The sequence below is a fragment of the Asterias amurensis genome, chromosome 3 (genome assembly GCF_032118995.1).
Source record: "Asterias amurensis chromosome 3, ASM3211899v1".
Classification (NCBI taxonomy): domain Eukaryota; kingdom Metazoa; phylum Echinodermata; class Asteroidea; order Forcipulatida; family Asteriidae; genus Asterias; species Asterias amurensis.
In genome coordinates, this window is record NC_092650.1 from 15,200,638 (window position 1) to 15,225,147 (window position 24,510).

At 38.1% G+C, this 24,510-nt stretch overlaps 1 protein-coding gene across 1 annotated transcript in view; it reads left to right on the forward strand.

Moving 5' to 3' along the window:
- The window catches only part of LOC139934497 (rifampicin phosphotransferase-like), a 46,755-nt gene that overhangs the window by 3,991 nt on the left and 18,254 nt on the right, over positions 1-24,510 (forward strand). Inside the window, exons 4-26 of the mRNA XM_071928751.1 lie at positions 338-451; positions 1,233-1,342; positions 1,838-1,893; positions 2,143-2,195; positions 2,924-3,057; positions 4,304-4,451; positions 5,336-5,403; positions 6,078-6,214; positions 8,105-8,161; positions 9,625-9,713; positions 11,107-11,234; positions 11,878-11,948; positions 12,948-13,012; positions 13,707-13,777; positions 14,837-14,913; positions 15,342-15,459; positions 18,500-18,600; positions 18,741-18,812; positions 19,442-19,548; positions 20,253-20,322; positions 21,588-21,680; positions 23,591-23,657; positions 24,140-24,216. Coding sequence (XP_071784852.1) covers positions 338-451; positions 1,233-1,342; positions 1,838-1,893; positions 2,143-2,195; positions 2,924-3,057; positions 4,304-4,451; positions 5,336-5,403; positions 6,078-6,214; positions 8,105-8,161; positions 9,625-9,713; positions 11,107-11,234; positions 11,878-11,948; positions 12,948-13,012; positions 13,707-13,777; positions 14,837-14,913; positions 15,342-15,459; positions 18,500-18,600; positions 18,741-18,812; positions 19,442-19,548; positions 20,253-20,322; positions 21,588-21,680; positions 23,591-23,657; positions 24,140-24,216 — 2,083 coding nt within the window. The remainder of the gene's footprint in view (positions 1-337; positions 452-1,232; positions 1,343-1,837; positions 1,894-2,142; positions 2,196-2,923; positions 3,058-4,303; positions 4,452-5,335; positions 5,404-6,077; positions 6,215-8,104; positions 8,162-9,624; positions 9,714-11,106; positions 11,235-11,877; positions 11,949-12,947; positions 13,013-13,706; positions 13,778-14,836; positions 14,914-15,341; positions 15,460-18,499; positions 18,601-18,740; positions 18,813-19,441; positions 19,549-20,252; positions 20,323-21,587; positions 21,681-23,590; positions 23,658-24,139; positions 24,217-24,510) is intronic.

The following is a 24,510-nucleotide window of genomic DNA, read 5'->3' on the forward strand; positions in this document are numbered from 1 at the left end:
CGAAAGCTTCCCTGAAAATATTACTTACTGAGACGCTGTGTGTGAGAAATGAGTAAAACAATGTCATGAAATAAATTTTCAGCTCGATGAGTTGAAAAATATTTCAGACTTATGCTGCTCAACTGAAAACCATTGCTCTGTGATTTGATTTTTGTTCTCACAAAATTGAAGTGTAATAAAGCTGAAACTTCTACAGGTAAATGTTTCATACCTCTTCATTCACAGTGAGTATATGGAATCATGTCATGGCCAAAAACTTGATCTACATAATGTATCAAACTCCTTTAAAGGATCAAAATGGATGTACTAAGATAAGATGTGGATTTGTTTTTTTCAGGTGGAGTACTTTCACAACATTTTATGATTTCGCTTCAGACTTCAATCCCAGTCTTGAAGCGGAGGGTCTAGCAAAAGAACAATGGACTCAAGAATGGTTCGCCAAGCTCAAAACGTAAGTTTGAGAAGCATTCCATCTATCAAGAAGGCAATGGGAGACTTTTGAACATAGGCAGCAAACTTATGCGGTAAATTTCCATTGTTTTAACTTCATTTTGAGCATGTGCACATTTCCAAGAACGGTGGATTTACCAGTGGTAAGTCATGTAAGCATGTTAACACAAAAACTTGCTTAGCACAGAAAACTTGTACTTAGCAAAAAATGTTGTTAAAAGGAAGGAGGAGGTCTATTTCTAAAAGGGGCGCCGACACATTTTTTAATACAAATGGATGGACTATTTTTCAAAATGATTTTGTTGTTGTTGCTGAGACCTTTATAATGCATTTTTTGTTTTAATTTATAAAAGAAAACTGGAGAAAAAAGGAACAGACGGGCATGCTTAAAACGTTTTTATTTTTATTTGGCTTATAACCCAATTTAGACACGGACATTGCTAAGTTTTGTCAGATAAAATGCCTGGTTTTAAGAATCCTGAGCTTGACTGGACTGGTTGATGTAACTTATCGTTGTTGACATGACTTGTACGGTAATGGACCCTTCCCATGAAATATGCTAATTACATTCACGCATGCGTACAGACCCTGTTGGTTGGCAAACACCATAGAGTTGTGCACTAAGCAGACGCGCAATCGCGTCTGCGTCATGCATCCATGAGCCGGGTACAAAACAGCGCGATGTTTCCTCATTTTGCCAACCAAAATGTTAGTGCGCACGCACTATGTGCAATTTACATATTTCATGGGAAGGGTCTATTAAATACTTTGATCTCTTCCAGCATGCAGCAGGATCACTATACCCAGTTTGGTATGATCCATGGAGTTGTTCAAGTTGACGATGGAGACGAGACTAAAGTGGTCATGCGTGGTGTCAAAGAACGTCTCATAGGTAAGTCTATTATTAGAAACGAAAATGCGATGTCTGTTTAACTCTCGTAATATTTTCAATATTATTGTTTTATCATGTAAACTTGTAAATATTATATTTTTGATGTAATTTTGTTGTTGACCAAATGCCATTAGTCTATGACTTTTTATTTGGTCTTGTATTTTTATATGAAAATAAACCAATTTGGAATTGAATTGGAGTATTGGTACCCGCTTCTAAAATATAGGGTTCGAGCTGCCTTTATATTTACTGGGCAATCTCGGTGGTCTAGTTGTAAGAAATCATGGTAATGGTTTCTAGTCCAACCAGAGTGATTTCCCTGTGGAGCCTTTCTCAAAGGTGAGAACTAGACTCTACTTGGGTAAGCATAATTTTGTTGTGCTAAACTACTTTTTGTGTTTGAGCAGCTCTATGAAATTAGGCCCTGTAATTATTAGGACTCATTCACAGTTGTAATATTTTGTGACATTATTTCTTTTTGTTTTTTCGCCAAAGGTCCTCAACAGTTTGGTGACTTTCATACCCGTATCTCAAACTACATTGTGTTGGAGGTGAGAAGTTTACTTTACTCATTTAAACTAATTCACAACGAAACTTTTTTAAATATTCCCTTCCCCCCCCCCAAAAAAAAAAAACCCAAAGCTGTTGACAAATAGCGAGACTGTCAATGTAAGGGCTAGGTACCTCATCATTTGCTGTAGTCTTGTAGACAAGTCGTTAAATTTCTGTCTTTATAAAAGTACATGCAATGCGTAGTATTTGCTGGTCAACATTTACTTGTTTTTCTATTTTTTTCACAGAACGGTAACTGTTTATACATTGAGGCCTCATGTGCACCTGGATACAAGTCAAAGTAAGTAGTTAAAGAGGAAGGCAAAAGACAAATTTAATTTTGTGATGAACTCTTTTTCTTCTTGTGACGATTTAAACATAAATGTGACCCACTCTGTGAAAATGAGTCAGATGCCGCCCAATGCAATCTTAAGTTATGCACAGTTTAATGTGGAAAATGTAAAAAAAAGAAAAGAAAAAAAAAGACAAAAAAAAATCTTTTTTAAAATCTTTAGTTGCATGGTTAGCATTTTGAACACTTACTTTTAGGCAATAAAGCTATGAATACAACAATTTTGTGATCATACTTAAGTCTAATTTGTATCCTTTTGCACACAATGTTAGTTTAAAATATCATTTTACTTGTAATTCGTTTTTCACAAAAAATGGTGTAGTGGCTAATTTCAAACGGGAGTAACTCAGTTACGCGATACACCCCAAAGCTTAGACACATACCAAATTACTGCTGCTGATGTGTTCTTTCCAGCCATGCATATAACTAAATTATTGAAATTGCCTACATCTGACTCATTTTCACAGAGCGGGTCACAAATTACAGGTCTCTATCCCTCCTTTCAAGACGGCATTCTCACTGCTTTACAATTGCAATTGCAAGAATGTGCTTTGCTTTGCTTTTCCTAATTTGCATGAAGGAGGAACCAGGCTGTACAAGTTGCTGTGCTCATGTTTACGCAGTTTTAATCAAATTACCAAGAGTTTATATTTGTTTACTTTTTCTTTTTCTTCAAGCGAACAAAAAGGCTTCTTGATGAAAGTGATGGGCGAGGTCGTCAATGCATCCTCTGTCAACCTCCCATTACCCGTTCTGATGGAGAATTCTGAAGAAATACCCAAGAACTTTACCTTTGACGTCCTTCTTGAGGGTAACACTTTTTTATTTTGGTTTTGTTAGTGAGGAAATAGAAGAGTGGGCTGAGGACTTGAACGTTTGTTTAAAACTGGCAGGGTTGTGGCCTTGGGATAAAGATAGTTACGCTTGTTTAAATGTTGCCATGATTAAATGTATATGTAAGGCGTGAAAATTGAGGTACCTACAAATATATACATACTTGCGATTTACACGGGGCTGGTAAAAATAATCACCAGAGCCAGGGTGAAGCAAGAGCTTTGTCCCCGTACCCATGGACAGACATTTCAACAAACAAACAAACAAACACATCAACGAACTAACTACAGTGCTATTCACACATCGGTGTATGGGTAAAAAAAAAAAAATTAATATTCTTTATCCCGATGCAAATTTAACATCTATTATATCGTTGCGGTACCCGCTGCCGAAACATAGGATTCGAACTGCCTCTAGCTACCGGGCAACCTCGGTGGTCTAGTTGGTAAGACACTGCTCTAGAATTGCAAGGGTCATGGGTTCGAATCCCACCCGAGTAACATGCCTGTGATATTTTTTTCACAGGACTCGAGAAAGTACTGAGTATACAGTGCTAACACACATCGGTGTATGGGTAAAAAAAAAAAAAAATTTTAAAATTAATATTCTTTATCCCGATGCAAATTTAAAGGAACACGTTGCCTTTGATCGGACGAGTTGGTCTATAAAAAGCGTTTTAAACCGTTTGTTATGAAATGCATGTAGTTAGAAAGATGTTTTAGAAGTAGAATATAATGATCCACACAAGTATAACTCAAAATTGCACGGTTTTCCTTCTACGTCGCAAACTAACACGGTCAGCCATTTATGGGAGTCAAAAATTTGACTCCCATAAATGACCAACTGTGTTTGTCAACGAGGTGAAAAGAAAACCGCGCAATTTCGAGGCATGTTTGTGTAGATCATTATATTCTACTTTTTCAACATCTTTCTACCCATATGCATTTTATAACAAACGGCTACAGAACGCTTTTCAAAGACCAACTCGACCGATCCAAGGCAATGTGTTCCTTTAATTATTATAACACTGACTAACATAAGAACTTGTAGAATCCGAACCAGGCTCATGCTTTACGAAGCATCTTGTGATGTGACATGTATGTCACAGGTTGTTTTATTTTATTTATTCTTACTAGAAAAGCACAATTCTCTGCTCTTGTTATTATTTATACTATCTTGCTACATGATTTTTCTCCTTACCTGTCGTGGTATACTTGGTACAGATGGATTAAGAATGGACATTAGGGTAACTACGGATGAGACTATGCACTTTAATATGGGCAGCGACTGGTGTGTGCAGATAGGCGAGGGAATGAGCCGCTTCACTGTAAACGGTATAGAAGGATGGGGCGTGTGTCAGACGCTAAGAAGGTACAATAGTTTTAAAGGAAGTATTGTTTGAAGCTTTGCATGGTGTGGATAACTGAGAGGAAACTATAAATGAATAGTTAACTTGAGGGTACAACCATGTGAAAATCTCTTTTGTGGGAGTGTTGGCTTCGAAAAGAGCCGGTGTGGTCTCGACAGAGTATACTCTTCGAAACGTCAAGACCACAATGGCTCTTTTCAGAGCCAACATTCCCACCAAAGAGAATTTGACATTGTTGTACACGCAGTGTTTCCTCTTAGTTTTAAAGGGTTTGGGTACCTACTTTTTGTTGGAACAATGTCCACAGATTTACTTTAAACTTACAGAGTTTGAAGATAATGATGATAGAAAGCTTCCTTTAAAATATTACTTGCTGAGGTACTGTATATTTTTTGAGAAATATTAGTAAACAATGTCACGAAACTCTCATGTTTTCGCAACTCTCCTAAAAACATTGCTTTGTGATTTTCACTTTTTTTTTCTCAAACATTTACGACTAATGAAGCTAAAAGCTTCTCAAACTAAAACTCACAAAAAGCTTGATATAACTATTTCAAACTATGGCTAATTTACCCAGGCAACAGAAATAAAATGTCTTCAGTAGTCCATTAATTCTGTATTATTTCAAACCGTCAATTGTCGACCCAAATTATAAATGTTGTGACCGGGGTGTTTTTTGTTCATTTTTGACCAAATTACTCAAACTCACAAAATTCTCACTATATATCAAACTAAGGCTGATTTACCCAGTCCGCACAAATCCTTTCAAAAGTTTCAAATTCTACTTGCATAGATGTTACTGCGAACCTTGTACTCGATTGTATGTCCACCATACAAGGTTTCAAATCCAACTTTATAATAAGGAATTTCTGTCGTCCATGAATAGATATGATGGAGTAAGAAACGAGTTAGTCCCAGCAAAGGAATCGATGCCGATGTTGTACAGAGAACCAGGTAAACACAGTGTGGTGTCGCTCATCACAAAATTTACTAGATGTTGATTTTTGCATTTTGGATAATGTTTTTTTAATTTTTTGCCCTAACTGAGCAAGATGCTTTAATGTAATTGTTCCTCCCCATAATTGCTTCTCCCCATGAGCATTAATGTGTACCTACGAGTAGCCCGGGCTGTTTACTCTGCTTAGAAAGGAATGTTATTTTATTGGCCTGTTAAACATGGCACTAATGTGAAGCGCACTGATACGGTTATGGTAAACTGCTCTTAAAGACACTGGACACATTTGGTAACTGTCAAAGACCAGTATTCTCACTTAGTGTATCCCAAAATATGCATAAAATAACAAACCTTTGAAAATTTGAACTCAATCGGTCATCAAAGTTGCAAGAGAATAATGAACAACTTTGTGTGTGTTTTCAGATGCATAATAAAAGGCCTCACAGTTGAAGCCTTTTATTATTTTCTTGAGAAAGTACCTCTTTCTCAAAAACTACATTACTTCAGAGGGAGCCGTTTCTCAGAATGTTTTATACTATGTATCAACAGCTCTCCTTTGCTTGTTACCAAGTAAGTTTTATGCCAACGATTCTTTTGAGTAATTACCAATAGTGTCCAGTGCCTTTAACAAGAACTCATAAATATTTTTATTGTTGTTCTTATTATTAAACAGACGCAGTGCCTCCTGAAGATTTGACGCTGCTTGTTGTGTCACTGTTGGAGAGGGCCTGCCAAGTGTCAGATTTGACTGGCGGGAAAGGATCACAACTTGCAAAACTAGTGGAGTTGCAGAGCCAAATGCCTGTCGAGGTAAAGTTTGCAGAGTATACCAAAAAAGTACACTTATCGCTGAAGGCAGTGGACTCAAAATAATTATTAGCATAAAACCTTACTTGGTAGTAAGTAATAGGGAGAGGTTGGTAGTATAAAACACTGTGAGAAACGGCTCCCTCTGAAGTGCCATAGTTTTCGAGAAAGAAGTAATTTTATCACAAATTTGATTTTGAGACCTCAGATTTAGAACTTTAGGTCTCAAAATCAACCACCTCAAAGCACACAACTTCGTGTGACAAGGGTGTTTTTTTTTTCGTTATTATCTCGCAACTTTGACAACCAAATGAGCTCAAATTTTCAGGTTTGTTATTTTATGCATATGTTGAGATACACCAAGTGAGAAGACTAGTCTTTGACAATTACCATTAATGTCCACAGTCTGAGAATGGTTATATCCAGTGTTTTTGTTTCATGTCGGCAGCAGATTGCACATACAGCACCTTGTTAAAACCTGCATAAAGCATGAAACAACAACTGCTTCAGACAGGCGCATCAGAGTCATGCCAGAGTCGCGCCGATCCAATAGATTAAGAGCGACTCTGCAAACCTATCATAAAACTAATATGTGAACATCAGCCTTGATTGCCAATCAGTCTCAATACGCCTCTCTTAAAGGCAGTGGACACTATTGGTAATTACTCAAAATATTTCTTAGCATAAAACCTTACTTGGTTACGAGTAATGGGTAGAGGTTGGTAGTATAAAATATTGTGAGAAACGGCTCCCTCTGAAGTGGAGTAGTTTTCGAAAAAGAAGTAATTTTCCATTAGTTTGATTTCGAGACCTCAGGTTTAGAACTTGAGGTCACGAAATCAAGCATCTGAAAGCACACAACTCCGTGTGACAAGGGTGTTTTTTTCTTTCATCATTATCTCGCAACTTCGACGACCGATTGAGCTCAAATTTTCACAGGTTTGTTATTTTATGCATATGTTGAGATACACCAACTGTGAAGGCTAGTCTTTGACAATTACCAATAGCGTCCACTGTCTTTAATACTTATGCATGACGTCATAATCCTTACCCAAAATGAGGCTATGGGCGCACGTCCCCCATCACTTGCAGTGGCTGCACCCACCGCCTCGTTTTGAGTTGGCATTGTGACGTACATCATGCATAAATATTAAGAAAGGCGTATGGATAATGAAGCTTCGATAGTGTTCATCATTATCACTGATTTTCATTATCTTTAGAATCATGGTCTAGTAAACAGATTTTTCAGGGAACAGACCACCTTTTCAGCTTCCCACCCAGAGTTTTAAATTTTGTGAAATCTCATTGTTGTGATATGGGACTACTTTATCCTGCTCATGTACATGTATATCGTACATTACTGTGTTATCTACCTTCTATTAAGTGGTATGAAAGAATAAAGTCAGGAGCTAGGAAATCAACCATCGTAATCGCCTTAATTACTTCCTAGACCCATATCACTTCACTCATCATCTCAGAAGTTTTTGTCATAATTGTGTTCATTTAGATCTATTGGCCCCAAACATTAAAAAATAGATTTTTTTGAGTGAATGGTATTTCAAAGAGTATCACCCGCTCTAATGAAAAAAAGTTTAACATTTTACTTTTAATGGTCATGAACCATGACAAAAGTTTAAAACGTTTCTTATAAAACACTCAAGAATTGGTCACGTGATATATTGTCGGGATCCCGACAAAAACTAATTTTGAGCACTTTATTTCACTGCTACTAATAATTGGCGGACTTTTTCGAGCAATGGCTCAAATGAAAGCTTGTAACTTTCTCGACCACCATCAAAATACCTATTGAATTTTAAATCAAAATTTTTGGGTCAAATCAGCCAAAAATCTGACATAGCATCTTTAAATTTATCTTCCTAAATCTACATGTAGTACACAGTTCCACCTGGTTTCTGCATAACGACGGCTGCATTCGACAAACATTTAAAGGTAGGCTGGAATTATAGAATATCTATCAAGCCAGGGTTTATAGGATTTGAGGCATTGCATGGTGAGGTATCAATGTGTATTTGGTTTGCGGTAACACCATGTGTTTCTCTACTTGCCAGGTAGAGTTGTTCTTAGAGAACTGTCTTGCTTTATTCTACTGCCGCGGAGTAGATAATCGGAGGTTCGGGAGACTTCTCAGCTCTGAAAAGAACTGTCCTGCTTTTTAACTATTACCAGGGCGGATGGTATAGAAAATAGACTGGACTACTACTTTAGCTTATAGGATCGTATTTAACTGTACTGCCGCGGAGTCAGTTCTGAATTGGTCTTAATGTTTCGACTAGCTTGCTCTAGTCATCGTCAGGAGACTGACATCGCCAGGGTTTGTTTGTCACACGGGAAATGTATACATTTTGTTTTTTTAACAGTTAATAATTTTGCATCATTATTAACAGTTAATAATTTTGCATCGGGATAAGGAATATTTTATTTTAGTTTTTGTTTTGCCTTATACACCAATGTGTCACCGGTGTGATTCGAACCAGGGTCCTGGTGGAAGAAGACGAGGAATGGTACCACTACGCCAACCTGACCATCCAAACACTGTAGCTTCAGTTTAAATACTATCCATTTGCATGTTGCATGATGGTACAACGATGTGAGTGATCGCAAGTTACCTCTTCAATTTGAATTCCTCAGACTATCCAGACATTGTTTGCCTGACCAAACACCCAACCATCAGAACACTCTCATCTGCTCACAACCGGACTTTCTCCTTTATTGCTCCGCGAATATGGAACAAGCTCCCTGTGCATCAGAAATTGTAACTCTTTGCCATTGTTCAATAAAATCTCTCAAAACCCACTTGTATCAGATGTAATTTGTTGTATTTTGTGGTTCCATTGGTCTTGCTCTTTCCAGGGCTTTGATCTTGATGTAAAGGCGCTTTATAAATATTTAGTTGTATGTACATGTATGTATGTATAGTTGCTATGTCATGGTTAGGAGCAAGCTTTTGCGAAGGTACTTAAGAGACGGTGAACACCCATACACAATTTTTAAATGGATGTGTATGGCACAATGGTACCAGGGTTAGCTCATCTGGAGGTCGCTATAGACCTTTATCACGGTGTGGTCATCTTGATTTACTCCATTCTAACTCATGGTAACCAAACTGAGGCTGGCCGAAAAAATAGTCTGGTGCCATGCGCAATGAATGTTAGCACTCATTACTGTTTTTGGAAACAGGGAACATGACCAAGGTGGTGACAGCGTGATAAAGGTCTATACCAAAGCTTGCCTTGAACCATTTGACATTTATAGAAACTGTCTCTATAGTCTGAGGAATTCAAATGTAAGCCGTACATTGAGACTAAGCAAGTCATTGTACCAGACATTATTCAAATCAAACTCGCTAATTGCTTATTGAAGACAACCTTTTTTCTTTCATCTGATGTAAACAGAACAACCCAAATATAAAGAAGGCTGTGACAGAACTGAGTGAAGTTTCTTGTACCATCAGGGAGGGGAATCTTAAAGAAGAATGTGAAAGGTGACTATAACTGGGTGCATTTCATTTCAATATTCAATTCAATTCAATTCAGTTGACATGTATTTCATTATGGCAAATAATTGTCAAAGACCATGTCTTCTCGATCACTTAGTGTATCTGAACATACGCACAAAATAACAAACCTGTAAAAAATTTAACTCAATTGGTCGTTGAATTTGTGAGATTATAATGGAAGAAAAACACCCTTGTCACACGAAGTTGTGTGCTTTCAGATGCTTGATTTCGGAGGACCTCACAATCTAATTCTGGGGTCTCAAAATCAAATTCAAATATTTTAGTGGAAAATTACTTCTTTGTCAAAAACTACGGTACTTCAGAGGGAGCTGTTTCTCACAGTATTTTATACTATCAACATTTCTCCATTGCTTTTACCAAGTAAGTTCTTATGCTTACAATTATTTTGAGTAATTACCAATGGTGTCCAGTGCCTTTAAACCTTAAACATGGGGCTTTAACAGCTTTTAAAGTGTAAAAAAAGTGTAAAAATTACCTGGGTTAAAAAATTCCTCATATTGCTTGATCTCATCACAAATGTATCTGGAGTCAAAGCTCATAATGAAGTCTCAAGTCGGGGTCTGGCATATAAGAGCACCGTACTCAAGCTCTTGTGTTACTGTTCAGCAGAGTGTGGGTTTGAGAGTCGTGTCCCAACACTTGTGTCCGTTAGCAAGAAACTTAACCATTGCTGCGTCCTTCGTCCTTCGGATGGGACATAAAGCCATTGTTGTCATGTGCTGTGTAATGCACATAAAAGAACCCAGTGCACTTAATCGCAAAAAGAAGGGGTTCCTGGTCATAATGCTTGCCCCGTTGTTCCTGGTCATAATGTTCGCCCCAGTGCTCCTGGTCATAATGCTCGCCCCAGTGTTCCTGGTCATAATGCTCGCCCCGGTGTTCCTGGTCATAATGCTCGCCCCAGTGTTCCTGGTCATAATGCTCGCCCCGGTGTTCCTGGTCATAATGCTCGCCCCGGTGTTCCTGGTCATAATGCTCGCCCTGGTGTTCCTGGTCATAATGCTCGCCCCGGTGTTCCTGGTCATAATGTTCGCCCCAGTGCTCCTGGTCATAATGCTCGCCCCAGTGTTCCTGGTCATAATGCTCGCCCTGGTGTTCCTGGACGTAATGCTCGCCCTGGTGTTCCTGGTCATAATGCTCGCCATGGTGTTCCTGGTCATATAGCCTTACAGCCACTTGTAAACCATTTCGTGGTGCTATTAAAGGAATAGGTCTTATACTTGAATCTGTAGCTCCACATACCTTGCTGAAATAATAATACCAAGCACTTTGAGACAACCCTAAGGGGTGTGATAAAGCGCCTTATAAGACCCGAGTATTATAACTATCCTCAACATCTTCCTCTTTTTTATTGCAGAGTGGTTGACTTGGTATCCAAGACTGATCTCTCAAAGGCTTTGAAGGATGACATCACTAAGATCTTCACGAAGATTTTTGGAGATTCTGAAAACTCAAAAACATTTGCAGTTCGCTCTTCGGCAGTTGGTATGCACATGTACATGTATAGCTAGAATAAATTGCTAGAGACTCGGTGGTCATCCAACAGATAAAACAATTGTTCCAAGACTAACTGAATTCTAAACTGTATCTGCCGCTGATTTCACGAAACGCTTGGACTGATCCTAACTCGAGTTAACACGAGTAACCTCCCAGGTCAAAATTCCAGTTGAACCTAGTTAAACTGGGTTTAACTGGAACTAGTTGAAACCAGTTGATAAACTAGTTAAACACAGTTAAAACCAGTTGGTTTAATATGGAAAATGGACAGAGACCAACTGGTTTATAATTTCAACCTAGTTGAACACAGTTAAACCTAGTCCAAACCAGTTGGTTAATATGGAAAATGGACGAGTTTGGTCACTATCCAGTTGAACCAGTTGACCCCAGTTAACTAGGTTCAACTGGAATTTTTACCTGGGCTGTCCTAACTTAGGATGGGTTCAATGCGTCCTACATATTTGGATGCGACACTTAACTCGTCCTAAGTCCGGAGATTAATCCTAAGTTATGAAGAGTTTGGTGAAATCGACGGCTGGAAACCTAAAAGAAAAAACGCAACAGCTGAGTTCGGTTGTTACAACCAAGAGTAATAACACTGTGTTGACATTTGTTTCGTTCTCTTTTCCAGGTGAAGATAGTTCATTGACCTCCTCCGCTGGCCAGATGCAAACGTTCCTTGGTGTGAAGAGCTTGGATAAGGTAAGGAGTATTGCAGTTTTGTAATTTACCAGAAACTCCTTTCATTATTATAAGTATGTATTTTTGGTGTTGAAACCAAAGATTCAACATACTGGAAATACATTTATCTTTCTATTGTAAACACTGTGATATGCTTTTACTATGAATAGCAAATGCATAATAAATAATAATAATTTCAATACTACATGTCATACATTTCAACTCCACTATCACCAAATTATACAATTTTGCAAATCGGGTTTGGTATAAAATACTGATAATTATACTCACCATATTTTTAAATATTTTCAGCAAGTTTCAGGACCTACACAGTAGTTTCTGCAAAATAAATTAGTCTCCTAATTAAAACTTGAGAACATAAAAACTTTAAAGCATAAAAACTTACTTGCTAACCAGCAATGGGGAGCTGTTGATAGTATATTACAATATAAGAAATTATTCCCTTTGAAGTAACTACATCTTTGTGCATAACATTGAGATACACCAAGTGAGATTATACTGGTCTTTTACAATTACCAAATGTGTCCAGTGCCTTTAAAGGCTCTATGTACTTTTTGTAGGACAAAAAACACAATGTCCATAGATTTACATTAAACTTACACAGTTTGAAGATAATGATAGTAGAAAGCTTCCCTTAAAATATTACTTGCTGTGCTGTAGTTTTTGAGAAATGAGTAAAACAATGTCATGAAAATAATTTTCGTCTCAGTGATCATGAGACAAAAATTACTTTAGCATATAAAAACGTATTTTCATGACATTGTTTTACTCATTTCTCAAAAACTACAGCACCTCAGCAAGTGATATTTTAAGGTACGCTTTCTACTAATAATATCTTCAAACGGTGTAAAGTTTAATGTAAATCTGTGGAAAATTGGTTTTGTGTTACAAAAAGTACACAAATCCTTTAAGACTTGCATATAATTATTATTATTTGCTGTGTGGTTTATTTGATAATACAACAAATCTAATTTTCTATAAACTTTCACCTGGTTGTAGATATTTCAGGCAGCACAAGATTGTTGGGCTTCCCAGTTCTCATTTCAAGCTGTACAGTATCGAAGGTAAGGGCACTATTTCAGTACTAGTAAAGGCTCCCAAAGTACAATTTTAAATTGTCAACATACTTTTTCAATGAGAAGATTGAAATTATTTTGTAAGGGTCCAGTAAATTTCTATCCTGGAGGGTGTTTATTTTTGGGGTTTTTTTAGTTGGGGGGGGGGGGTCACTGAGTATATAGTCCTGATGACATCTCAACAGTGTAAACAAAGAAAACAAAATTAATAGATCTCTGTGAATTGTTTTCATAGGACTGAAAAAAAACAAGACAAGCTGTACATATATCATACATAAAAATCTCAAATTCTTGAACTGTTAAAGTGGCAGGCAAAAGTTGCTTGAGTATCACAGTGGTTGGGGTCATTGAAATAATTTACTACACAAGTATCAAACTAGATTTGGATAAAGGAGGACTAGATTATTTTATTTATATTATTTTGTTGTGATAATAGGATGAATATGAAATAAGATGAAACCTTCAGTTTTAGATGTGGGAGGAAAACCCTAAAGGGTAAAAACTCAATCGGGTAGGGACTAAAAATCCAATCCACATGGACAGAGAAAGACTAGATAAGACTGAATCAAAAACGACCTTGGTGCCCAAAAGATTTCCTTTCTATGTGAGTTTTTTTGTGTTTTTTTCATGTTTTTTTTTTTTTTTCAAATTTATTTTTTTGGCAAATTGTTTTCCCCTACAGGCAGTACGGTCAACCAGTGGACTCCGCTATGGCAATAGTCGTACAAGAAATAGTCCCAGGAGAGAGTGCCGGTAAGACCTTGTTGTTACAGATTGCTTTTTAAAGATGTACTCCACGCGTTACAACACATAGAAAACTCCCATAGCTTACAGTGCAAACAAATAATTATTCAAAAATACCCGCAAAATACTTGCAGTATTCACAGCTTACGTGAAAATTATTTATTGACTTTACTTTATCTTCTGCTTACATGTATGCTAATATGGGGAGTCCCAGGGCCTGTAAATTTATTCTTCCTAAACCAAGCTGGTGTCATTTTCAAAATGCTCGAACATCAGTCTTGAACAAAATGTCCCTACACCTCTCAACAAATGGGAGCATTTAGTACAAGGCGTACATGTATGTTATCTGAAATATCTCAAGACGGAAGTCAACAACCCCCAGGTCACACAATTGGGCAAAACATGTACACTGTATTCCCCTTCCCATCAGGCTCTTAAATCTGTCCAGAATATAATATTTTGAGGGCCTACAAAGTGTTAATGAGGTTCAATTCAATATGAAGTTTATTCCATACTCTTTTTGGAAAATAATTCAATTTGAGAAATTTTCAGTACATAGAAAGGTACATGTAACAAAATCAAAAGCCAGAAAGGTTAGTGCTCTTGTCTTCTCCTAATTAGTGGGGTGCATTTTTCAGTAAAGTTTCAATCGGCAGGGGTTAAAGGAACACTGCCTTGGATCGGACGAGTCTGTCTTTGAAATGCACTTGTAACAATTTGTTTTAAAATGCATATGGTTAGAAAGATGTTTTAAAAGTAGAATACAATGATCCACACACATTTGCCTCGAAATTGTGTGGTTTTCCTTTAACTTTGCGAACTGACACGGTCGGCCATTTGACTCCCATAAATGGCCAACCGTGTTTGTCGACGAAAAGGAAAACCACAAAGTTTCGAGTGATACTTGTGTGGATCATTATATTCTACTTTTAAAATATCTTTCTAATCGTATGCATTTTATAACAAACGGTTACAAATGCTTTCCAAAGACCAACCCGGTTCCTTTTATCTTACCACGAATGAACTGCAAAAAATTAAAAATTCAGTATACATGTATCTTATTTTTAGGTGTTGTGTTCAGCCGCGATCCACTGACTGGTAACCCAACCAAGATTGTCATCAATTCCAACTATGGACTGGGAGAGGTAAGGAGTTGAACATTTTCTTAAAGGGTCTTGATACCAAGTTTGTAGAACGAGCTTTTGGCCATGACAAGAATCCATACTCACTGTGAATGAAACTATATGTATCGAGTCTCACTCCTCATTGTATTGTTCTGTATTTGTTCGTTGGTTGTTGTTTTGATGTGTTGTCTAGTTTTCTACTGAAAGGTACAAAATCTATGCTTATACTTTTTCCTGCGTAATGACAACGTAAAATGTTTTAGGTTTACAGTTAACTTTACCATTCAAGTAAAATTATATAAGCGTACTTCTGTAAACATTTTATATTGATTCGGCTGCAAATTACCGTTTAAATTTGTCCTGCTTTGTGTATTTACTGTTATTGAGGATGTAATGTGAAATAAATGGCCTATTGAATTGAATGTTTTACTATGTTGTGATTTCGAAAGTCTGTAGTTTCTGGAGTGGTAGAAGCAGACACGGTAATACTACGGGTTGACCTCAACAAGTCATTGACTGTAGAAAGCAAGGTGATTGGTCGCAAGGAAGAGGCCATTTACGTCGCAGGTAAGTTGTTTTGGAAAGTCAATGCAATCTGAACTCCCATCTGAAACCTTACCCATTGAAAGTATTAAAGATGAGTTATATTTATAATAATAATCAGTTTTTATATAGTGCTTTTTATACAGCCGAAGGGCGTCTCGAAGCACTTCCAATATATACCCCTGGTCACTGGGCCATATTTATTCCTTAAACCGTCTCAGCTCCCTGGGGATTATACAGCCTGTGCTGCCAAATTTGCAGCGTACTAAAGCTAAATCAATCACAAAACCATATCTGCCCTCACTACCTGCACCCATCTGAAACCTAGCTTGCCCAAATCAGTACTAAAGATATTTATGGCTGTGCAGCATACCTTTCCCAATGTTTCCTTGCCGTTCACCTACACTTCATAGTCCTGGGGTGGATTTCACAAAGAGTTAAGACTAGTCTTATCTCGAGTTAAGACGAGTTACTCGTCCTAACTTAGGACTAGCCATACAGTTTTTATTATCTCCTAGGACTAGTCCTAAGTTAGGACTAGTCTTAAAGCCAGTGGACACTATTGGTAATTGTCAAAGACCAGTGTTCTTACTTGCTGTATCTCAACATATGCATAAAATAACAAACCTGTGAAAATTTGAGCTCGATTGGTCGTCGGAGTTGCAAGATAACTATGAAAGAAAAAATCACCCTTGTCACACGAAGTTGTGTGCTTTCAGATGCTTGATTTCGAGATCTCAAATTCTAAACTTGAGGTCTCGATATCAATTTCGTGGAAAATTACTTCGTTCTCGAAAACTACTTTACTTCAGAGGGAGCTGTTTCTCACAATGTTTTGTACCACCAACTTCTCCCCATTACTTGTTACAAAGTAAGGTTTTATGCTAATAATTATTTTGAGTAATTACATGTACCAATAGTGTCCACTGCCTTTAACTCTTTGTTAAATTGACCCCTGTGCTCTTCACCTATGTTCCAGTGGAGGACTTTTTTGTTTCAATTCAATAAAAAAAAAATGTTTATTCCATATTCTTGTTGAAAAAAAAAAAATGTGAGAATTAAACAGTACATAGAAAATGCAGGACTTGCAACCACAAGGTTGTGGGTTTGAATCCTACCAAGCTAACCGCCGATTTCACAATGACTAGACAAAGTATTGTCGTCCATTTACTGAAACACAATTTCTTTATTTTATGAAATATATGATTGTAGATGTTTAGCCAGTGTTTGACTGAGAGAGAAAATTGTATGTCTTACTTAAAGGCAGTGGACACTATTGGTAGTAATTACTAAAAATAATTTTTAGCATAAAAACTTACTTGGTTACAAGTAATGGAGAGCCGTTGATAGTATAAAACATTGTGAGAAATGGCTCCCTCTGAAGTAACGTATTATTTTTGGGGGGGAGTAATTTTCCACGAATTTGATTTTGAGACCCCAGATTTAGAATTTTGAGGTCTCAAAATAAAGCATCTGAAAGGTGATCCCCTAGCTGCCGCTTCCCAGGTTGTATCGTAATTTGGGTGTGATCCCTGGCTACACGGCAGTTAACGGTTGTATGGCTTCTGACTGGCACCCCCGAACAAAGACATTGACAAAATAGGGACACTGTCAATATAGGGCTAGATAGCTCAGTTGGTAGAGCACCAGCACGTTAATCCGGAGGTCGTTGGTTCGAATCCCACTCTAGTCAATTCTTTGTTCAACCCCAAAAATCATTCACAAATTTACCCAGTCAGTTTCCCTTGTGGTTTATATTGATATTTTTAAATATCTCGCAAGTACCAATAGTGTTAGTGTCTTTAAAATAAACTGCGCCAATAAAGTATCTAAACACTTACAAATGGTCAGATATATCGGAACCTGAAATAGTATGCCAAAAAATAATTATTCATTTCTATTCACCGTTAATTTCTGCACATTTTGACACATCTTGTGTTGCGCTACGATGTTGTTTAGTGGATTTATGGACACTTGAGTGGCTTAAGGTCGAATTTCAAAAGTTGCAAAAGCCCCTATTCAAGCTAAATCGTTGTATTGTGACGAGTAAGATCAGCGTTTCTTTTGCCCGCCCTTAATAAATGATTTGTTTGTCGCGGTTTGGATAAATCGGTTGCGATGAACATCAGCAATAATTGTCAGTAACCAAGCAAAGGGGTCAAAGATGGGAGGCATACAACAAAATGGGTTAAGAGCCAGAATCCCTGATTATGGTAAGACAGGGAAAGGTGTTTCAAGATAACAGGAAAGATGGCTCAACTGACCAAACAGGAAAGAGGACGGATCGTTGGTTTGATCGAAGCCGGTATGTCGATTCGAGCTGCAGCTCATCAAGTTGGAACGTCACCAGCGACGGTCAGTAAAATGGTGGAATGGCTACCAAGCTCAGGGAAATGTGGACAACCTGCCAAGGAGTGGCCGCCCGAGTGTGACTTCTGCAGCAGAAGAAAGTGAACAAGTCCATCAAGCCTGACACCACTCTCGAGGGATTGCGACGCATCCTGATCAGGAAATGGCAGGAGATTGACCAGGGACAGATCAGATGTCTCGTTTGGAGTATGAGAAGACGACGCATTGCCGTTAACAGTGATGGAGGACACACCAAGTATTGAGGACAGGATATCAGCAGTTTTAGAGTTAAAGAGTTTGTGTCTTTTGTCTTGATTTTGTCTGTGTGTGAGGCTTGTGAGAGTTCCCTTCTGGAATTGGGGTGAATAGGGGCTTTTGCAACTTTTGAAATTCGACCTTAAGCCACTCAAGTGCCCATAAATCCACCCAACAACATCGTAGCGCAACATAAGATGTGTCAAAATGTGCAGAAATTAACGGTGAATAGAAATGAATAATTATTCTTTGGCATACTAATTCAGGTTCCGATAAATCTGACTATTTGTAAGTGTTTAGATACTTTATTGGCGCAGTTTATATGGGATTTGCAAACAACCTTTTTGCACTGAGTGAAATAAGATGTTATTCACAAGATCAATCTATTATTTGTTGTGCTAAGTTTATGGAAATGCATCTGTTGAAAGTGTTCTTCCTATGTCTTTTCCTGCTTTATTAGAGGAGGGCGGGACCCAGACCCAGCACCAGACTGACAGTAAATCAGCAGAGAGCTCGATATCCGATGAGCTGTGTCTCAAACTTGGACGAATTGCACTTATGGTAAGATAGCACCCTGTCAAAAGTGATGCGATCAGGCAAAATGAGTTGTGTCTTACCAACTAGAATAAAGAATTTTATTGTATACACGTACAATGATTATGGACACAATAGTGACAGTTTGATTGTGTTCATCTTGACAGTTGGATGAGTGTTTTTCTGATGCCAGGGACATTGAATGGGCCGCTATTGGGGATACCATTTATCTACTCCAGGTAATATAACTTAAATATTAAGAAATATTCAATTCAAACTCAAAGGTATTAGACAGGATTAGTAGGACTGACAAAAAAAAGAAGCAGAAAGTGTTCGTAGTTTGTTCATGAAATAAGAAACCTGTGTAAGTTTGGGCTTAAAGGCACTTTTGGTCGTTGTCAAAGACCAGTATTCTTACTTTGTGTATCCAAACATGCATATAACATATCAAATCTGTCCCCATTTTTACTCAATTGGTCATCAAAATTGCAAGAGAATAGTGAAAGAAAAAGAACACTTGTTGCACAAATTTGAGTGCTTTACGATGCCTTAAAAAAAGGGTTCCAGGCCTGAAGTCTTTTTATATTAAGTGAGATATTACCTCCACATTACTTCAGAGGGAGCCGTTTCTCACAATGTTTTATATTATCAACAGCTCTTCATTGCTTGTTACAGAGTAAGTTTTTATGCTAAGAATAATTTAGAGTAATTACCAACAGTGTCCAGTGCCTTTAACCCGTTGTAAATATGATCGAGACAGGAAAAAAAAAAGGTGTAATTTGTTGCGCTAGTTCTAGTTCTGTTCCTTTTAGCACAGTTGCGGAGAGAACATTTTTGTTTCATTTGATTTGATTAATTGTACTTCCAGGCTCGTGCCATCACAACGTTGGATGTTCCATCTCAATACGAGCTTCTTCATGAATTTGATTCTGGTGTAGCATCCGAAAACATCTGGTTGACCACTGCTAATGTCCAGTAAAAAAAACTATTACCTCTCTCGAATTGCGCCTTTTTTTTTTTGGCTGGTTGAAATGTATATTCTTATCTCTTCTGGTCTATCTCATAACCGGTGAGGTCATTTGGGGCATGCATCAGCGATAACTTCACAACTGTCTTCACAACTGTCTTTCCCTCTGTCTGCCACTGCCCTCCATGCGTCTCTGTGACTCTCTGTCCTACTGCCCTTCCAACTAACTGCCTTCTCCATGCCTTCCACTGCGCTCTGTCCACCATTTTCTCAGGCCTGTATGCTTCGTTTTTGAAAGAGGGCACCAATGCATTTTCTCCTTGGTATAGGGCACCCTATGAGGAAATTATAAACTTCCACTGCAGCATTTCAAGGGCACCAAGGCAATGCCCAGGGAGCATGAAGGTAGTCGCCTCCATGAAGTATAATGCCTGCTCTGTAAGTTGGCAAACCGTTTGGCAAACTCTAGTGCTGCCCACTCTTTGAAGTTCAATGTTGTCTTTCCCATCTCTCCTTCTCTCTACTTCTTTTACCATGCCATGCTTTATTTTTTTGCGGTGGTTTTGTTTTTGCCAGGTCACATTTCAAATAGCAAGGTTGCCCGGAGGTGCTGCACACTTCTTTAAATAACTGTTCAAACTCTAAGAAAGACTCTGCAAGGGTCAAAACTCGGAACATTAACACTTTTGTTCGTCTCCATTATTTTTTTTAGAGAGATGTGCCCTGGTGCGGTTTCCCCACTCACCACATCATTCGTTGTCGACTGTGACCTCATAGAGCAGGTATTTCTCTTTTCGGTTTTATTTACAAAACATTTTCCTGTGATGAACAACCATTTGAAATATTAGGATGCATGAGTTTTCAGTTTTGGGGTGTCGTGACTGAGCCTCCATTGTACATTTTATTTTATTTTCCAGTACGCGCTAATTCTCCAATCAGAAGCTCGAACCACTAGGGGGATAAAAACATATGCTACGACCTCTGTTTTATATCCTACTTCCTCTGTTTTTATTACACAGTGCGTATTGTGAAATGTCATTTTGTCACGCACCGTATACGGACAGTGCAAAAATTACATTCTAAACTTTGTGCGTGTGAAATAAAGCTCTGAAATTTCAAATTTTGCGCGTTGCAAGTGAGACTGGAAGATCAATTCGTTTTCGGCCGAGTTGGATATGGGACGCAGAAGCGCATTATTTTTCCATATTCCACTCGCACTTGTGTGATAACTTATAATAATTTCCGTCTCACTGAGATGAAAATTATTTATTTGAAATTGTTTTACTAATTTCTCAAAAACACTACAGCACCTCAGCAAGCAATATCTTCAGGGAAGCATTCTACTATCATTATATCTTTTAATCATGTAAGTTTAATGTAAATCTGTGGACATTAATTGTGTTTCGCGTCATACCTTGTCACCTGCTCTTGTAATAATAATAATAATAATAATAATAATAATAATAATAATATTGAGTTTTTATATAGCGCTTTTTCACTCCCTACGGGTGTCTCAAAGCGCTTCAAGATATTACCCCTGGTCACTGGGCCTTAATTCACTCCTTAAACCATCTCAGCTCCCTTGGGAGTATACAGCCTCGTGCAACAAATGCGCTACTCGGCTAAATCAATCACAAGAACCATCTCTGCCCTCACAGGTACCCATTTACCCCTGGGTGGAGAGGAGCAATAATAGTTAAGTGTCTTGCTCAGGGACACAAGTGTCACGACAGGGATTCGAACTCACACTCTGCTGAACAGAATCAGCAGAGCTTGAATTTGGAGCTCTTAACCGCTCGGCCACGACACCCCACAACCACGGTGCATAAAATGCATGATCAGGACAAACTGACAATACCACATCTGATAAGCACAATATTGACAGCATAAGCACAGAGCACAAATGGATTTTGCAGCCCACCCTCTCAAGGACAGCAGAGATGCTTTTTAGGAGAGTAGAACAATTCAAGACTTCAAGATTCAAGTGTAGAAAGGGTTTTAAGTAACTTTGTTTTCCATTTTGTTTCTTCTCCTTTTTTGTCTATAGATGCACGGCAGTGAGATACTTAATAAGGCCATATCTTTCCCAGCAGTTCGACAAATCTTTGTGTCCTGCAACCACCCATTTATGAGTCTAACGGTAAGTAGTACCTGTGTGGTTTGAAGGGATTAAATGTGTCTTACTTCATCCGTGGAGGAAGGAAGAGAAGGAGCTCGAATGAAGGGACTTCAAAAGTCGAACCTGTGTTACCGCGGTCGTTTAACGACACTTCGTAATCACCCACATACCTTATACCAACAATGGGCGACCTGGCGTATGTGAGTTTGCGCATTGGCACTTGGTTCTTCACTCAACTATGGTGTCGTATGTCGTATGTCGTATGGATATAATACAGAAAAAACAACTTTTTTTGAGACCTGATAAAAATTGTGTACACTTGTGCCCACCAAATCGAAAAACACAATTGAATACCAACCACCCTCGTGTGCTAATACCCAAATTTGGAACCACCACTAGTGACCGGAAAGTCACAAAAAATGTAAAACACTGTGAAACACCACAAACGGTATATAAAAACGTGTACATTCACAATTCTTGTCTCCAATGATTCAACTTTACATGAAGGCAACGGCGCAGTCTGGCGGTACCACACCCCACTGTACCCCTTCTGTCCAGCTGGAGGTCTCCTATCTTTTTCCATTGGTCAGACAGGGGCATTGTCAGGGTATTCTTTTGTTACTCTGCGAGCTCCTTCTCTTCCTTCCTCCATGCTTCATCCAAGATTTAACAATAGTTTTAATCCTTTATAAATGTAGATGTATGTACAATAAAACTAACACCTGAAATTTTTTTTTCAAAAGTTGGTCGCGTTTTTTAGGTATTAACCAAAACCCGGAGATAATTATGTCCACTTATGACAGTATACTGCTTCTCAGATTCAAATTTGTAGGCATAAAAACTTTTTATCTTTTTACATAATAATAATAATAATATCATAGTCTTATATAGCCCACATATCTACCAAACAAGGTACTCAAGGCGCTGAGTATATACAAACTTTCAGAAAGATAGGTTTATTGCAGTGATGAATTTTGAGACCCAATTAGTTAGCATCTGATAAGGGTTTACAAGGTGATATACGGCGCATTAAGCAGCCACAGCCAGGAACACCGGGGTGAACCCCTTCTATTTTCGATAAGTGCACTGGGTTCTTTTACATGTGTTACACAACACATGGGACCAAGGGCTTTACGTCCCATCCGAAGGACGAAGCAATGGTAAGGACACAAGTGTCACGGCTTGGGATTTGAACCAACACTCTGCTGATCAGAATCACCAGAGTTTGAATTTGATGATCTTAACCGCTCGGCCAAGACACTTCCATAACCACATTACTTCGGAGTAAAATGTTTCTCAAAATGGTTTATACTATTACTGCTTTAGGCTTCTAAAATATTGTCATTAATTTTAAGAGGGATCATTGAGCATATACCTTCCCTTCTGCTTCCCTTTAAAGGCAGTGGACACTATTGGTAATTAGTCAAAATGATTATTAGCATAAAACCTTACTTGGTAATGAGTAATGGGGAGAGGTTGATAGTATAAAATCTTGTAAATAACGGCTCCCTCTGAAGTGACATAGTTTTCGAGAACGAACAAATTTTCCACGAATTTGATTTCGAGACCTCAAGTTTAGAATTTGAGGTCTCGAAATCAAGCATCTAAAAGCACACAACTTCGTGTTTCAAGGGTGTTTTTTCTGTCATAGTTATCTCGTAAATCCGACGACCAACAATCGAGCTCAAATTTTCACAGGTTTGTTATTTTATGCATATGTTGATATACACCAAGTGAGATGACTGGTCTTTGACAATTACCAATAGTGTCCACGGTCTTTAAATGGAAAATATACAGGTGCATCACTTCATTGTCCCAGGTGAGAATATTTTCTTGAGATGGTGAGGCCGAGTTGAATGAAACATTCCACTGTCCATCTTCAATTACTATTTGTAATGCCAAATAAATGATCTGATTCATCCAACCGACAGTGCATCGTGACAACCATTATGAAGATGAAGAGAATATCCGAAAACAAAGTGGATGGAGTTCTCTTTGGCAAGGTGAATATTTTTTTCAAAATTGCAGGAAGGGGGAGGGGGTTATCCTGTCCTCTATCCACTTAAAATCCCTGTATTGAAAAGTCATTACAGGCTCGTCATTTAATTTTTGAAAGGGTAAGGCTGTTAGCATTTTCCGAAGGGCACTTCCATTGGGAAAATCATAAAGTCTATGAGAAACTTCTGCAAGGGCACCAGGGCCAAGACCAGGGGCAACGGAGGCCATGCTCTTGTGGCCTTTGTGTATTTCCAGCGGACTATCTTGGGTGGATGAGAAAGTTGATGTTAAGTTTTGATGAAGATTACTGATAATAAGGGCTTTCGGTCATCAGCCGGAAACACCTCTGTTTTTCGTTCAGATTCACTTTTGACAATACTAGTTGGATTCAAACCAACTGCACACCTTTCCATTTGCAAATCCTGCAGTCTAACCACTGAACCACTTAATCTTCCTACTGCAAGTTATTTCTTTTGCTACAGCTACTCTTTACTTAACGTCGATGTATTCTTTGGTGTCCGGATGGCGCATGACATGGAATACACTTCAATTTCTGGTGGTAAGGAAAAAATCGAAAAGGGAAAGAATCAGTGAACTATGCTGAAAAAAAGTTTGTTATCGAGGACATATGCAACTCTTTCAATGCGTGTAGTGTAACATGGCCAAGAAGTCTAGTTCTGGGCCCAACTTCATAGAGCTGCTAAGCACAAAAATTTGCTAAGCATGAAATTTCTTCCTTGATAAAAACATGATTACCAACCAAATTTCAGCGTGATTTTCAGGATAAGCAAACAACAGCTGAATACCAGTAGCAAGGAGTATGCAACAAATTTAAATTTGGTTGGTAATCCTG